The sequence below is a fragment of the Pholcus phalangioides genome, unplaced genomic scaffold (assembly GCF_987345545.1).
Source record: "Pholcus phalangioides strain wild (caught in Gottingen) unplaced genomic scaffold, Ppha-v1.0 ptg000003l_1, whole genome shotgun sequence".
Lineage (NCBI taxonomy): Eukaryota > Metazoa > Arthropoda > Arachnida > Araneae > Pholcidae > Pholcus > Pholcus phalangioides.
In genome coordinates, this window is record NW_028301596.1 from 5,173,965 (window position 1) to 5,191,306 (window position 17,342).

Genomic DNA, 17,342 nt, shown 5'->3' on the forward strand with positions numbered 1-17,342 from the left:
ATATACATATATATACGCTCCAAGATTGAAACATTCTATCTGCTTCCATAGCTTAGATGGTAGAGCACTTGTCCGGCAAGCGAGAGACCGGGGTTCGAGTCTCCGTGGGGGCAGTGATGAATTTTCTTCCTTGTAATCTTCATCTCCACAAATAACCAGTCTCTCAATAATCTTGTATTGACAAGTGGAGAGGACATTTCTAATTGCATAATACTAGCATTCTAACACACTTTGAAATTGAATTAAGATATCAGATATATTAAACACTTGGTATGAGCTATGTTTTCAAAGGATTATTTCGAGGCTTATTTGAATTTTTATTATACAAATGCTTTACAAAGTAGTTTTTTGACGTACGATTTTTTGTACAGATGGAGAGAATGTGTCTTTCATTGTCAAATGTTTGGCAATGGATCGTATTTCTTGAGAGATCTTGCATGTCCACCACGAAGATCTGTTGAAGATCCTCCAGAATTGTTTGAGAGCTGAGGTAACAGCATCTGGTAGTTTCCACTCTGAAAAAATATATCGGTATTATCATGATTGTATATCAGAATTGATCATACCTATCTAATTTTGAAGACTTTTACCCTTAGGCTGAGATTAGTTACGCCCTCCTAGTACAATAGTGGTTCGGGACCGCAACTACTGGTTTCAATGGATCTGCTGGGCCGGGAAAGGTGCCAAATTTGCTCTTTTTCCGCTCAATATAACGGCGGGCGGACGCCAAACTAGATAGTGGCACGGGGTGTCAGTTAATTTTCGTTTCTAGTTGCGGTGTTTGAACTGGGGATGATGTGCACCTAGGGTCGCAACTAGATGCTTGGTCACCCGGGGCAAGTGCGCATTTTTGCGCCCCCTTGTAATGTTGAAGTAGAAGTTTGAGAATAAAATTTGCGCCCCCTCTGGTCTGGGGCATGAGATCCGCCTGCTCCCCCCGTAGTTGCGGCAGTGTGCACCTACACAGATTATATCAGAAATCAAAGCTCGATCACAAGTCTAAAACTCTTCTGTTGGCACTGATCTCATGCAGATTTGTCGCAGATTTCTCGGATTATAGAATAGAGATTTAGCCTACCTTTAACTTTTCTCGTCGGAGTCTTGTTGATAGGGAGTCGCATTCTAGCTCGGATTTGTTGAAGCTGTCAAAGTATGGATGGCGGAAGAGTTGTTCACACGTTGACCTTTTCTGAGGGTCTTTGTCCAGGCATTTCTACAAACATGATTTATTCAGTAATCCAAAGGTAACAAATGATACATAAATACGCACGTGTATATCTAAGTTTTAAAATTACTGCAGGGTGAGGATACCGTGTATTTAAATTTTAATTGGAAGTGTATCGTTAGAAATATTTTTGTAATTTTGAGATATTTGCAGGGATGTTATTTTTTGACATTAGTTTTGAAAATAAAAATATAAATTAATCTTTAAGCCTGACAAACACGTGCCCTAAGAAATCATTGCAGTCAATACAAATTCAACGGGCGAATCGCCCAATACAGTGGATGGTGGGGGAGATTTTTTTTTTTTATTATATTCACATAAAAAAAAATAGCTCATCAATTACTATGAAAATGAATTATAAACATTTCTCACCAACAAGAAATCGAAAGCTTCATTTGAAATTCCATCTGGGAATTTGGTTTCCAGAGGCTCCTATGACATGAATGAGAAGAAATTATTCAAATTATACATTTTCACGCTGATATTACAGAATTTGATGTGATCAACATAATTTTGGTATACATGGTGCATAGGAAAATTCCTATAATTACTCGTGATCATAGGGTCATACTTGCAATTAGAAAAAGTATTCAAAATAATGTGTAGACCTCAGATATGTCATTCATATTGTAAAGGGTTGTATACAATAGTTTCTGCTTATGTTCAAAAAACTGTCATGAAAAAATGTAAGTGGGAAAACGCTTATAAGGGATTTATAAAAATATTTTTAAATGGGAAATCTCGAGTGTTTTTTAGTGAAGGTTGGGACCACAAAAATAAGTCGTACTAAGCGGGAACGTTATAAGCGGGATCCACTGCAGTGGTTCTCTTCTTCAAGTGCTTAAAACACAATCGAATTGGAAATAAAAATATAAAATGAAATTTGGAGTAAAAAATAAGATCTTTGTTTTTTCAATAATTTTGAATTTAGCAATGATTTAGGGAATCCTATTGAGATGGGGGCGCGGTAGCCCGGTCGATAAGATACTCGCCTAAAGTACCAAAGGATGTTTAGAGGTGTCGTGAGTTCGATACCCGGTTCGTCCTTGTCAGAAAACTTTCCTCTGACATGGGATACAACAAAAAAAAACAAAAAACGGCGACTTGACCGCAGCAAAAAATTGCTACCGCAGGGAGTCCCCCCATCGAGGGGTTAGCGCGCCAACCTCTCGATGAGTATAAAAAAACAAGCCTGCCGTTCGGAATCGGCAATAAATTGTAGGTCCCGGTCTAATTAGCCCTCGTGTGCAGAAAATGACCTATTGAGATGCTACAGGGAATGAATATCTGGAGAGCCTCTGATACGTATTCATTTTCACGTGCGTAATACATACCCGGACATCGACTTCGGGTATATTGATTCCACTGAAGAAGTCATTCTTTCTGAAGATCTGCAGATGTCGAGGGATAAGCTCACCTGGAACAGAATTGTAAGGATAAGTTTCTCTTGAACTGCTAAAAAAAAATATTTAACTACAAAGATTCAAGTATAACAGATTTATAACACGTACTGAAACACGCTAAATACCTTCCAAATAGGTTTCTCATATATGTACTGTATTTTTTTAAACAGATGAGATGGGGTTTTCTTTGAAAGAAATTTAAGGCACACACAACTGAGAGACTACGAGCGGGACACTTTTTTTAAAAACAATGGTTTTTACAAATGTGGTTTTAATCATAAATACTTGTATAAAAAAAAAAAAAAAATTATCGAAATTTATGAAATATTTCTATAACTGTTTGAGTTATGCCTTATATTATGGTCTCAAAATTAGCTTATTTTTATTACTTACGCCAGACATTGGACACTGAAAAATACAGCATATATTCGAGTTTTGGTTCTATATGTAGCTGTGATTATCATCTGTACAATGAAAAAAAAAGTTTCAAGTTGTACTAAATATTTTCTGAGATACGGCATTTTTCGTGAAACAATACGCGAATTTTGACAAGAAAAAGCAAAACAATACGCGAATTTTGACAAGAAAAAGCAAAATTTTTTATTCAAACGGCTGTTAAAATATTAAATTCTCAACATATATCCAAGATTTTAGTTTATTGCACAGCTAATGTTACCTAGAACGCTGTTGAAAATTTTCAGGAGAATAGCTTCCATAGTTTTGAAAAATTTAGTTTCACGTAGAATATAAGGATCGAAAGAAATGAATCTTAAAAAAAATGCGTTTGAAAACTGTTCGTTGCCTTTGAAACCATTTTTCCAAATGATTTAAATCAGCTACAACTTTTTTTTTACTTATTGCCATGTATAAGAATGAAATTGTTTTGGATTCTGCGTAAAAAACATTCAAACAAATTTACAAAACCATTTTCTATAATTTTCAAAAATTCGTCATTTGAACGTAATTAGTTGCTTTAAGTTCATTACCCATGGGTCGTGCAAATCCGCTTACAGCCAGGGATTTCTGATCTATGAAAAACGACCCAAACTTCTCTTCTGAGATATGTCGTTCAAATCGAAAAACAGCCAGGGATTTTTGTACCATGGGTCTCGAGCCAAACTTAATTTGCAGTGGCTTCCTAAATTAGCTGTACAAATCCACCACTAACAATCAAGGGCTCTTGAGATATTGGTCATGACCCAAACTTGATTCGCTGTGGCTTCCGCAATGGGCCGTTCAAATCCACTAGCAGCTAGGGATCCTTGAGCTGAAGGTCACGGCCTACAATTCATTTGCACGGCTTCCAAAATGGGTTGTACCAATCCGCTTACGGCCACGGATTTATGAGCTATGGGTCACGACCTAAACTTGTTTCGCAGGGGATTCTGAAATGTGTGTGGGTCATACACAACTTCACTAGCACGCAGCTAGTAATTTTCGATGGGTCACAACCCAAACTTGATCCACAGCGGCTTCTGAATGAGTCGTACAAATCCACTTGCAGTTCTGCTATAAATGCGCATATTGCATCAGTGGTTTCACTAATTTCGAAAATCAAAGTCCCATGGGTCACGAGGCTGATCTTGTTATTGGTTTTGGGTCGCAACTGGAAAAGGTTAAGGACCCCTGCCTCAAGTGGACGAGCAGTTTTCAAGCAAGGTGAACCTTTGCGGAATAGTCCTTTACATGGGTGCAATAGCCCCAGGTCAATAAAAACTATGTCCCACGAGAGCTTGCTTGCGGACGTTGGGTAAGATAATAAAAGTCTTTGTCAGGATCCGCGGTCGCCTCGAAGCAATAATTTTTATGGCTTTCAATTCAATACAAAGGCAGCGGAACGAGCGTCTTCCTTTGAAATGACCGAACAAGTACGGATTGCTTCACGCCGGCTGTGGTTTTTGCGATTTATGTCCAACAAAGACTTTTATTAACTTTAATTATCTTATCCAGCGTCCCCAAGCAAACTCTCGTGGGACATAAGCTTAAGATACTCGCCTGAAATACCAAAGGATGTCTGGAGATGTCGCGATTTCGATATCCGATTCGTCCTTGTCACAAAAAACTTTCCTGTTGCGGAGACACAACATGACCACACAGAAAAAGGTTGCTACCCCCCCCCCCCCACACTGAGAGGTTAGGCCACCGACCCCGCGGTGAGTATAAATAAAGGCAAAATGTCCAACGCAAAAAATTGTTGATCCCGGCTTAATTAGCCCTCGCGTGCATAAAATGACCGTAAGGCAACAAAAATATAATCAAAAATTCCGTTTATATCACATTTTTCACGTTATTTCAAAAATGTGCGTTTTGCATAATCTCACAGAAAAATTCTCTTGCGTAATTTTATCTCGTCTTTAGACAAATCTGCGGTTCCATTGGAGAAAGACTGCATTAAAGCCGGAGGCCCAACCTGTGCGAAATTGAGGTATGATTTCATACGCCGATATGAAGAGAGCCTTGTGGGGTGGGGAGGGGGGAAGGAAGAAGCAAAGTTGTCAGTCGTCCCGTAAATACGTAACACTCGTGTGTCTACACAAGTGGTGGAGGCACTGTATTTTATGGAGTAATTAAGGTAGAGCGACTCGGTCAGGGCTTGACGAATCGCTAAACAATCTAGGTTGCCAGAAACGTTTTTTAAGAGCCAAACATTTTCTTTTCAATAAAAATGGATCCAAAAATAATGTTTCTTCTATCTCTTTTTTTTTTCAGGACAGAGTGACTCAATCGGTAGTAAATTGCCTATGTCGATAGACTGCAGTTGTGCTCGGTTTGAATGAATTTGTTGGTAGATACGCTGATATGGATTCCAAAGCTTTTAGTGTTGTGCTAATTCCAATTTATTAGTCACATACCTTATATAACATTTTAGGTGGCGCTCGGGATTTGTCAAACCCTGGACTTGGCACCCTCACAAAATTTATTTAAGGGGCGGGGGCGTCAATTAACCTCAGTTCTGAGGTTTCGATGCCTGTGTTCGACAGTATGTATGGAACCGCCGCTGAGGTGGTCAGCTGAAATTGGTTTTCTGTGGTTCCGATCTTCGAGGCGCGAATGCGAGCCGATCCCCCCGTTAAAAAGTCTTGCCACAAAGAGCGACAGGCCTACAACAGTAAATTTTCAATCATTGCACTTCACTCACACAGTTCGAAAAATAGGTAGCAGATGGCAGCACTATAACAAGCATTACACAGAAATAAGCTTCACGATAGGTTAACAACAAGGACCACGCACATTCCAACATGTACCAATTCGTTAGAAGTTCCGCAGAAGAATATGGACGAGGTGCATGTGTGGCCTAGAAGAAGCAGTATGTATGGAACCGTTGGTGAGACATAGTGGTGGTTGGCCGAAGTCTGTTTTCTGTAGTTTTTGACTTCAAGGCGTGAAAGCGAACCAATCTCCCATTTGAAACAGTCTCTCTGCAGAGAGCACGCAAATCTGCAACACGATACTTGAATAACATGAAGATTCAAGCATTTATCATTCCCCACTTCAAAATATGGACAAGAGGTGGCAGCACCACAGCAAGGACAGGAAACAAGCTCAACTCTGGCAATTTAAGTAGATTAGGAGACCACACATACAACTCAATACACACATTCCGGGATGTACCGATTCGTTGGAAAATCTGCAGAGGAATGTGTATGAGGTGCATGTGTGGTTAAGCCGTAGTAATAGTAAGTATGGAAATTTGTAGGTCAGTACCTGGAGGCAGGGCCGCTCTTATCAGACGCTGCACCGGTGAGAAAGTAATAACGGCACTAGAAGCGTGTTAATAATTTCATGGGGCGGGGGCCTCGCCTTATTCTCGATTTTACATGTTCTGTGGGACCAGGAAATCGACATCCAAAAATTCATACATTATTACAAAGTATACAGGAATGCGCAAAAATATCTTATATCCAAAAAGATAGACACAATTAAATGCAAATGAACAGCAAAAAAAACAATAATGAAAATTTCGAACTGAAGAAAATTTATAATTGATGGAATTTAATGATTCCAAAACCAATTAAAATTAGGAACTGAAAGGAATTGGTGGAGAACTAATGAAAATTCAGGATCGATGAACGGAAAATATGAAAAATAATTGACAGATGATTCCAGCACCTGTTAAAATTCAGAATAAGTGAAATAAATAATTTCATAATTGATGAAAATTGAGAATAAGTGATAGAAATAATTTCATAATTGATGAAAATTGAGAATAAGTGATAGAAATAATTTCATAATTGAGGAAAATTGAGAATAAGTGATAGAAATAATTTCATAATTGAGGAAAATTCAGAATAAGTGATAGAAATAATTTCATAATTGATGAAAATTCAGAATAAGTGATAGAAATAATTTCATAATTGATGAAAATTCAGAATAAGTGATAGAAATAATTTCATAATTGATGAAAATTCAGAATAAATGCAGGAAATAATTTCATAATTATAATTAATGACGATTAAGAATAAATGCAGGAAATAATTTCATAATTATAATTAATGAAGATTAAGAATAAATGCAGGAAATAATTTCATAATTGATGAAAATTGAGAATAAATGAACAAAATAATTTCATAATTGATAAAAATTCAGAATAAATGCAGGAAATAATTCCAGAATTGATGAAGATTAAGAATAAATGCAGGAAATAATTTCATAATTATAATTAATGAAGATTAAGAATAAATGCAGGAAATAATGTCATAATTATAATTAATGACGATTAAGAATAAATGCAGGAAATAATTTCATAATTGATGAAAATTGAGAATAAATGAACAAAATAATTTCATAATTGATGAAAATTGAGAATAAATGAACAAAATAATTTCATAATTGATGAAAATTGAGACTAAATGAACAAAATAATTTCATAATTGATGAAAATTGAGAATAAATGAACAAAATAATTTCATAATTGATAAAAATTCAGAATAAATGCAGGAAATAATTTCATAATTGATGAAAATTCAGAATAAATGCAGGAAATAATTTCATAATTGATGAAAATTCAGAATAAATGCAGGAAATAATTTCATAATTGATGAAAATTCAGAATAAATGCAGGAAATAATTTCATAATTGATAAAAAAAATCCAGAATAAATAAAAAATAATAATTCCAGAATTGATGAAGATTAAGAATTCCGGGGTTGATGGAAAATTCAGAATTGGTGTCAGAAATTATCATTATCGTAAGTGCCGTGCCACCAAAAACGCGGGACCCGGTGCGACCGCATCTGTCACACACACCCCTAAGGGCGACTGTGCCTCGAGCTATAGAAATAAACTTCATAACATCACTTTGATGCTGTTGACACGGCTCTCGGTAGTCTGGTTTTGTTATTAGAATAATTTGAATGCTAAGGATGATCTATTTAGCACTTGAACAGAAAATACCACCGATATATAGCTTAAAGGGAGGCCCTGGAACCAATGTTATGCTTTTAATTCGCTGCAATTTGCAGTATACGTTTATTTGAGATTAGCATTTTTATTTTTTACAATTCCCGCTATAATTTGCAATAATTTAAAATATTTTTGGTAACAATCGGGGATTTTTCGTATTTTTCAGTATTTAGTATCCCAATTTCACAAGTTATTCTAGATAAAATATTATCATTCTAGGCATGGGCACCAATTTTCCCCACTGTTAAATGAGATATATATGACTTCTGAGCCAGTGTTGTAAACATTAATGTCCACCATCAAAGAAAATTGAATTATGTTCAATGCTAGGCTGTCATGTCTTGCAGATAAAGAAGAAACAACAAAAAATCCGGGCAAGCCCTTCTCTCGCTGTTTTTCGGTTCATTGACCGATCACATGACTCCGCCCATGTCCAGTCGAGTCTCATATTTTCTACTGCTAAAGCTAGTTGTTGTCTCGGAGCTGCAATGGAGAAATGATGCACGATTCAGTCGAGAGAAGCTCGGCGATCGCGTGAGATCGCCTTAACGATCTCTCCGTAATGAGAACAAGAATTCTCGGTACAAATAATCATGGCTTCCGTCGGGGAGAAAACACCCAAACCGAAAATCTCTTCGAGATTCGGTTGTATTTTTACCGCATTATTTTCATTTTTGCGAACGTGATTTCTTAACGTAGGTAATGATTTTAGACATGTTAAGGTCATAGACCTTTTTAATTTCGACCCGCCCTTCATTTTCTTCCAAGGTTCAGTTAGAACTCTGCAATGAATTGCTTAGTGGAATAATACGCACATTCCTAAGACATCAAAATGTTAAATAAAAAGAATTGGACTTTCTATGTATTGGTTGACCATATTTAGTCTCAGAAAAATGCAGGATATCACCGATATAATTGCTAGTTGTTTATAGAACTGCCAAGATATGAACATAAAGAAATAGACAGATGAACTAAATTTTTTTTCAGGTTTACATACTTAATCGAGATCAATACGGGACCAACATGCTGTAATAAAGGTGACCATGTGACAACCCGTATTTCTCGGGACATCCCCGTAATTACAATAATGTGATCCTCATATATTCCCAAGAGATCCTTACGATCTGCCCAGAGAGCTTGTTAGTGTCAGTATACATCCATGCCCGTACCAGGATTCGAACCCAGAGCTGAACAGCCGAAGGCAAGCACACTAACCACTCGACTGTCACGAGGAAAATTTCATTGAACCGTAATTTTTGGGCTCACTCATTTTTTTTCATAAGAACGTCCTACTTGAATTTTTATTTTTCGCTAAAATCAAAGACTTTAGAATTATTTTCATACCATAAATAAAATATAATATAATGGTTATGAATAAAAATATGAATATCCATTTCACATATTTGTCGCATTAAGCGTTTTTTTCCATAGAATTAGTTTAAATCTTCTGTGATTTGCAGTAGTGCTTCATTTCCCGCCATTGGCGATTATTCGGCAATTACAACAATAATTGCCGTTTCATGCTTTTGGCACCATTTTCGGTGACAGCTGACGATTTCCTGCATTTTTACTCTGGGCAATATGGCTAAAACCAACAATGGTCGATAGAGACTGGGCAGTGCATGATATGAATTGAAATTTATTTTTACTCGGGAATATGATCAGTCTAGCTATAATACAACTAACTATCGTAAAAAAGAAAATGTCGATCAGTGGAAAACAAAGAGCCACAGATTTAAGTTAACAATATTTCATCGAGAAAAATACAGGATTTCAGGACAGAAAATTAGGAACATCGCCGATTGGTGTTAAAATAATTTTTAAACTGATCCTAAGACTGATAAAATATAATAATCATCATAACAACCTCTATTTAATTTTTTTTTCCCATTGCATACTTGTGATAATTGCGACCCTGATACCCCGAATAAAATTTTCGGCACTGTCCAATAATCGTTAAATGATTATCATGTGGTAGGCTGAAGATGTTTACTTGGTTCCAAACTTCGAGGCGAGAATGCAAGCCGATCTTCCCTTTAAAAAGTCTTGCCACAGCGAGCAACAGCAACACCTACTAGGGAACAAGGGCTCTACACTAATCTCGTGACGTCACTGAAGTAGGCCATCTCACCTATAGCCATTGGATATAACAGGCCAAAGCATGCGCAATCGTAACCCTTTTTGTAGCATATCCGATGGCTATAGGCGAGATGGTCACAAGCTTCGTGTGGAGGCCTTGTTCTCTAGCAGGTGTTGGACAGCATGCCTACAGCGGGACAAATCATCGCGTTTCTCCTTATAGTTCGGACAATAAATGGCAGATGGCACTACATGGCATAGATGGCACTACAACAAGAAGTACACAGAAACAAACGTCACGTTAGGTTCAAAACACAAACGCGCGCATTCCAACGTGTGCTCATTCGTTAGAAATTCGTAGAGTAATATGGACGAAGTGCGTATTTGTGGTTTAGTAGTAATATCTTGAATCATTAAAAAAAACAAACCTGATTTTCGCGGCACAAAATAGGAAATGAGTAATTAAAAAATTCAAATCGATACCGGAAGCCGCGTCACTGTGTGACGTCACTTCCGGTATCGATTTAATATAGAACTATTTCCGCTATTTGCGTTGAATAAATGAGTAGATAAACATTGTCTCTCTCTCTCTCTCTCTCTACATTTGTCTTAATGGAATCGCTCTGTATTGATTACCGATACTTGATTTATTTCAGAATAATTTTAAAGAGGATCTTATTTATCTGGTACCACATACACTAGTGAGGGTACTGTACTTGAGCTTGTTTTAAGACCTTGTTGCGAGTCTCAAGCTCAACGTCCTGGAAATGGAAGTCGTTATAAATGGGTGGTGTCTCCCCACGTACGTGTACATATCATGGGTGAGAATTTTTGGCAAGACCGGGAGGGTTGAATGAGCCAATGGCAAGACAGATGGCTCTCGATCACGAAAGCACAAAACACGTGTGTAATTTGCCTGGGGAAAGAAAACGGACGTGCGCGGTATATATCCGAGTGCGTCTCGGGCGTAAAGGTCGGAACACACGCCATCTATCTGTTGCGATCGATCGATCGATACGGTACCCTATTCACATTCAAATCGCGAAGCTATCGAGCATTGAAGCGAGTCACGAAATAGCTTTAATAAATCACATCGGTATTTGTAATCGGTTGAGGCGATTCGTGAGGCTTGTTGCTGAGAGGTTCTCAAGTGAAATTGCATATAGGCTGTTCCTAAACTAATACAACGAACTTCAAGTGTTACTCAACGGTGTCCGTGGACCGGTGCCAGCCCCAGTGGGAATTTCCTACCGGTCCACAAAATATTTCGCTCAATTCACGTAACCGCTACATAAACTCCGGATTATTTTCTACTTGTCTACAAATTACTTCTCTTATTTATTTATTTTTTGCCGGTCCGCGAGATTGTTCAACTATTTTCACCGATCTGCAGTTGTAAAAATTTGAAGAACGCAGACAATTTCACCCTTAAGATAGTACGGTCGGAAGTGCAGCGGTTGATCACGCTAGAGGGTGCTTTGAATTTTGGCACAAACATGCGGTGGCACGTAAGTTCGAAAAGAGGGCAGGCACGAAAAAAACATGGAAAAATGCTTTAATGAAAACAAATAAACATCAATACATGCTTGACACAACAAGATTTTTCTTTTTGCATTAATTAAAGATCAATACAGGGTGTAAAAGATTTAAAAAAAAATAAACAGCATGTACAAATGTAACAACATCAGGCAGGACATAAGGACTCCCGTATGTTCTGGAATTGCCTGATATTTCGTTTTTGTTCGTTTATAATATTATTTCGTCGTGTCAAAAACTTATTGATGCTTATATTTATCCACGTCAAATCCTTTTTTTCCACACGCTTGTGCCTCTCTATTTTCTAAGGTTACCAGATCCGAAAACTGAGAAAGGAGGATGCTTGCATGCACATCTTTGTTTTCGCCATTCTTCCTAATTTTCAAAACAGATGGCGCCACAATACGAGCAAGGGGGAAAGGAAAAAAAAACTGCCACCAAAATAAATTTCCCCAACTGAACAGCTAAAAATTGAAATAGAAAAGAACAAATAACGATCCACTCATAACAGTCTAGTCAGTTTTATTACTTTGCCTGGAGCAAGGCGAGAAGTTTTCTTTCTCTCCCTCAGAGGTTTTCTTTTCCTGAGCATTGTGTGTGTGTGTGTTTTTTTTTTTTTTTTTTTTTTTTTTTTTTTTTTTTTTTTTTTGCCAGAAGCGATTATGCCATAGGAATCAGCATTGAGTGCTCTGTTTACATCCTATTTTCTTCATTTCCGAATGGAACAGGTGACACTCCTTCCCTCCCTCTACTTCAGTACATGGCATTAGCTGTTTGTGAGCAAACAATGGTATTCTTAAAATGAATGTCGTGGTTTTGTTCTTCCAGAGCTATTTTTTTTAACTTTCATATTATCCTGGGGCAAGCTGGGCCATGCTTAAGATTAGCATCTGCCCTTCCCGGAAGCAACTTGGATTGTTGTATTCTGTGAATTTCGATGGCGATTGGTCAAAGCATGTAAAAATGAGTAGGGAAGAAAAACCAGATATATGTTTCATAGTGAAAAAAAAAGATAAACTATTCCAGAAACCTGAAAAGGAGGACAAAAAGGTGAATTTTCTAAACTGTTGGAGGACACTCAAAATGATATCAAAAAGAGGATGACTGGTAACCTCACTCTTTTCCAGCTTGCGTCGGACCATATGTTAGTGAAAAAACTTAAAGCGCCCTCTTGCGACCAACCTCTGCACGTGCGATCGTACTATAGTGTTTGTTTCGTCGCATTTTATCACTCCTTGAAGTTCGACGTATTCGTTTAGGAACACCCTACATATGCGTATAAATAAAATTTTTTAAAAATTTCAGGCCATGTTGGACTCGGGGCTCAAAGGCACCACTGACTCTGACTAATTAATCTAAATGCTTTTTCGAGTCCAAGTTGAGTTAGATCATGAAACTGTTCAAGATTTCATATTCGCAGAGAAAAGATTAAAGAATAAACAACTGTACACATACCGAGTGTCCTTCTGATCAGGTACAGCTGATCGACGTCCGATTTTCCAGGCCAAAGGGCCTCTCCTCGGATGAGTTCGGCCGCGACGCATCCGATGGCCCACACGTCTACAGGAGGCCCGTACAAAGTGTCACCGACTAGAAGCTCTGGAGCCCGGTACCATCTCGTGGCGACGTAGTCCGTGTAATTCTCACCTGGACCTGTATGAACAAAAATATATTATCTTCGTAATGTATCGATCACGATAAGACACGTTAGTAAACCAATAAAAGCAGGGCCGTCTTAAGAACACGAACCGGGCTAAGTATTTTTCTGAGGTCCCTATCCAGGCCAGAAATGCCTTCCTACCAGTTTGTATGCTTTACTTTAGAGAGTTTTAACCCGATCTCATTTTCATGAGGCCCCATCCGCGTTTGAGGTCCCTTCTGTGTTTGAGGCTCCTTCTGCACTTGAGGCCCAACCCGAGCCATGTGTTAAGATGGCATTGGATAGGTGATGAAAACATGATATTTCATTCGACGATCTGGTACAAATCTAATCGACATCACAACCTGTTTCCAGATAGGTAGTGCGCCCCAAAAAAAATCACTTTCCCCCGGGGGGGGGGGCAAAATGATGCTCTTAAGACGGCCCTGCTCCAGCGTTATCACTTGGATGAAATTAAGATGAACCAGTGGTTTCCAACCTATTTTAAAGACATGCCCTACCAAAGCATCTCTGAAATCCTGATGCCCCATCAGAGTTTTTTTGCTTGGCATCCATAAATTTTGCAAACCAAGGGCTTTGCCCTCCCCCCACTCTCCCAACCTCTAGGTTTGTCTCTTTCCCCTATAAATTGTGATTCTTGTTATTCAAAAAGTAACCCCACATTCATGTTGAGGGAACCAAAAATGTTATTTATTTAGACAAACGCATAAGTTCCCTCGGAGAGACTTCAGGAGTCCCGCGAGCTTCGAATAATCAATCCGTTTATATATTTTTTTATATATATATACGGAATATTATTTTGTATATAGAGAGCTCCGTGGCTTTCATTTTTCTTCATTTTATTGGCCCAGGAGGTCCGAGGAAAACAAAACAGTAAGAACCCCTCATCAAATTCCTTCCAAAGAAAACGCTGAGAAAGACAGAAGTCATCAATAAATTTTTAAAAAGTGAATTCGAAATGATATCAAAATTTGCAGGTGTTCCGAAAAGTTTCAATCCTTAATGGGGAAAAACTCATTCTCAAATTACCCTCCTCCTTGTGGGGAGTGGGGGCCCCCAGTTGGAAATAATCGAAATAAACAAAAAAGTCGTCACCCCCAGTAGCAATAGCATAGGAGATTGGAATTGATATTTGTGTTTTCCCGTCGAATGAGAAAAGGGAAACCCCCTTTCACACTAATTTGTCTTGCGAAAAATCGAGCTAAACTTGCATTTCAGGTAAAAATTCTCCACCGGTTTAATCGAAGTTGCATTCAGCAGTGAAAGCGTGAATAGAACAGAATTTTTTAAATCGGATAATTTTGTAGAGAATCGTAGATTTGAACTGATCACGCGTATATGATTAAGATAAACTTAGATCTTCAAAATGACAAAGATTAATCTTTTTTTTATATATAACAATGACATAATTGATAATTACTCAAATTTCTCGCAAAACCAAAGTCACACAACTTTACAATGCCGTCTTTTGTGAGTAATATGTTTTCTGGTTTCACATCTCTGTGTATGCACTGAAACAAAAACAAAAAAAGAAACAAATATGAACTTATAATACGAATTTATAATAAATAAGTATGAATTCCATGACAGATAAAAAAGTGATTGAAATTCTTGATTTGTTTGTCAAATTTTAAAGTGTCCTGAAATACGTACAAAAAAATTTCCGGGCTTCTAAAAGACGTAAAAATGTGCAGAAATCAAAACTTTAAATCGCACCGACATCTCAGCAAATTTTCATTGAATTATTATAGGAAAATTTCTTCCGGTACAATAGAGAAATAGCGCAAACACTACTAATTGTAAATTTTCGGATTTTTATTTATATTTTCCTCGATAAACCATTGTTTAGAGGTTCAACCTTCGCAGTAAAATTCTCTTTTGGCTGATAATTTTACATATTTTACAATTATTTTACCTTTCGTAAAATATTAGTGGCGATACCCTGAACAATTCTGTAGAGCAGTGGTCTCCAAACTTTACGTGCCTATACGGGCTCATTTACAGAAATTTTTCTTGATTGCGGCAAAGCATAAAACTCAAATTTACTGATAGAAACGGACACTTATTGCCCTAACATCGTCAATTTCGCATTCTTGCCCGGGCACCATGGAACAAATGGTCAGTCACCATGATGAGAACCACTGCTTGTATGCAGGAATACCCCGTAATTTACATTAGTAAGGCCTAATGAAATTTTTTTCTGAGTGGTTGGTTTTGCTGCAAGTACAGTATACTTGCAAAGTAACATCATTTACGCCTCTGTAATTTTCATTTCGGGCATCGATAGTATCTTTTGAAAATTCGATTGATTGAATCATCGAGTGTAGTTCACCGTCATAATTCATTAAATACGTAAACGACATGAGATCTGCGGTTTAAATGCCCCCCCCCCATACAACACTAGCATGATAAAAGTCTTACGTTGTGCTGATGACAGAAGTTGATTGACTGTAACGTTTGCCAGAGAATCCGTTTCGTCAGGTGATCCGGGACCCTACGAAACACGCAATACAGACAGGAATGTAAGTTTATAATTACTAAATTAATGTATACGTAATGATGTTTTGCAAAAGTAAAACTACATTAAAACTCGGTTGGGAAGACTTCGAATATCCCGACACATCGGCTATAACGTCAAAAAGCAACGGAAAATTCACACTCGTAGTTTCGATTATCTGTCGATAATATATGTTTCGTAATACTGTAAAAGGATATATTTTGTGTGGCGTGTCCATGTTTTTAGGATTTAGTCAACAAAAACGTGGCAATGAAATTGAAGTAATTCCAATTAATATCATTCTCTGAATTGCTTCTTCCCTTTCATATTCTGTGAATCTCGGTCCCTATTATTACCCATTTTTAACCGTGGGCCCCCTTTTGCCCTGTTATAGTTTAGCCCTGCCTCCCAATTTTTCTCAGATTTTCTGCCCCCGTCTTTTCTGAATTGCTGACGCACTTCTTTGCCTTCTTCTTAATTTTTGTCCTTTTTACATCGTCTTTCTAAATTTCTACCTTTTTTTGGAATTTCTGCCCCGTTTCTGAATATTTGCCTCCCCAACCCCACTGCAATTAAAAATGAAATTTTTCATATAAAGAATATTTTTAATTATTTTTAAATCATTCATGACATATAATCATCACATCAATAACCGTTCGAATCACCATAAGATCACATGGACCATGTTGGTGATTACAAGAAATTATTCAGCTTGAACATGTGAATATGTGAAAGAAAGAAAGAAAAACAAATAAAACAAAACATACACAAACACGAAACACGTACAATACACAAGTGTAGTTTGATTGAGTATTAAGGTAGAGTGAATCAAGAAAATGAAAATAAAAATTAAATCAAATTTCGTAATACATGTTGCTGGCAAACAAAAGTGTCAGATCGTGATGTAACTAAATAGTTTCGGTCATCAAGACGCTTAATTTAAATGAGAAATCGGAAAAATATGTATCATATGTATCTCTTACATGTGTATACATGTAAAGGGAAAGAAATCATACACACTATTTTCTAAGTTCCCATATATTCATGCTTACGTTTACATAGAAGAAGGTCTAGATTCAGTACACATTGTTCACATCAAGACGGGCTCAAATAGTAATTCACTCCTTCAATAGTAGTTTTCTATATCAGATATCGGGAATACAAACTTTTTCAAAGATTTTTTTAAAAGCATACTCATTTTGAATGTTTTATAGATTGGTCTACTGCCAAACTATTACATTGTTTAGGTGCTAGGTACATGAAATTTCTGCAAAAAATGTTTTTATGAGGTTTGGGGTTCACTAATAACTGATTTGGTTTCCTTAGATTAGTCACTGTACGTTTGTCACTCATGTTAAAATTTTCATAAAGTCAGACATTTTTATAGAAATTACAGAATTTTTAATTTATGAATGAATTTAGGTGATCTAAAAGGCAAAATATATCAATTTCTGCCAGTGAAGTTTTAAACCAAGATAAACCTCTCTCAACATCGATTTCTTCTATCGGGAATAATTGAAAAAAAAATTTCTGAAGTTAA

The 17,342-nt window shown here is 37.1% G+C and overlaps 1 protein-coding gene across 2 annotated transcripts in view; it reads right to left on the bottom strand.

Annotated features, from left to right (window-relative positions):
* Nucleotides 1-293: 293 nt before the first annotated feature.
* Nucleotides 294-17,342, bottom strand: part of LOC149087945 (cyclin-dependent kinase-like 1) — a 38,149-nt gene continuing 21,100 nt past the window's right edge. For both annotated transcript variants that reach the window (XM_089252619.1, XM_089252626.1), the window contains exons 4-10: nt 15,727-15,799; nt 14,726-14,816; nt 13,101-13,298; nt 2,560-2,642; nt 1,598-1,657; nt 1,079-1,213; nt 294-515 (exon numbers count right to left, since the gene is read on the bottom strand). In XM_089252619.1, coding sequence (XP_089108745.1) covers nt 396-515; nt 1,079-1,213; nt 1,598-1,657; nt 2,560-2,642; nt 13,101-13,298; nt 14,726-14,816; nt 15,727-15,799 — 760 coding nt within the window. In that variant the 3' untranslated portion in view covers nt 294-395. The remainder of the gene's footprint in view (nt 516-1,078; nt 1,214-1,597; nt 1,658-2,559; nt 2,643-13,100; nt 13,299-14,725; nt 14,817-15,726; nt 15,800-17,342) is intronic.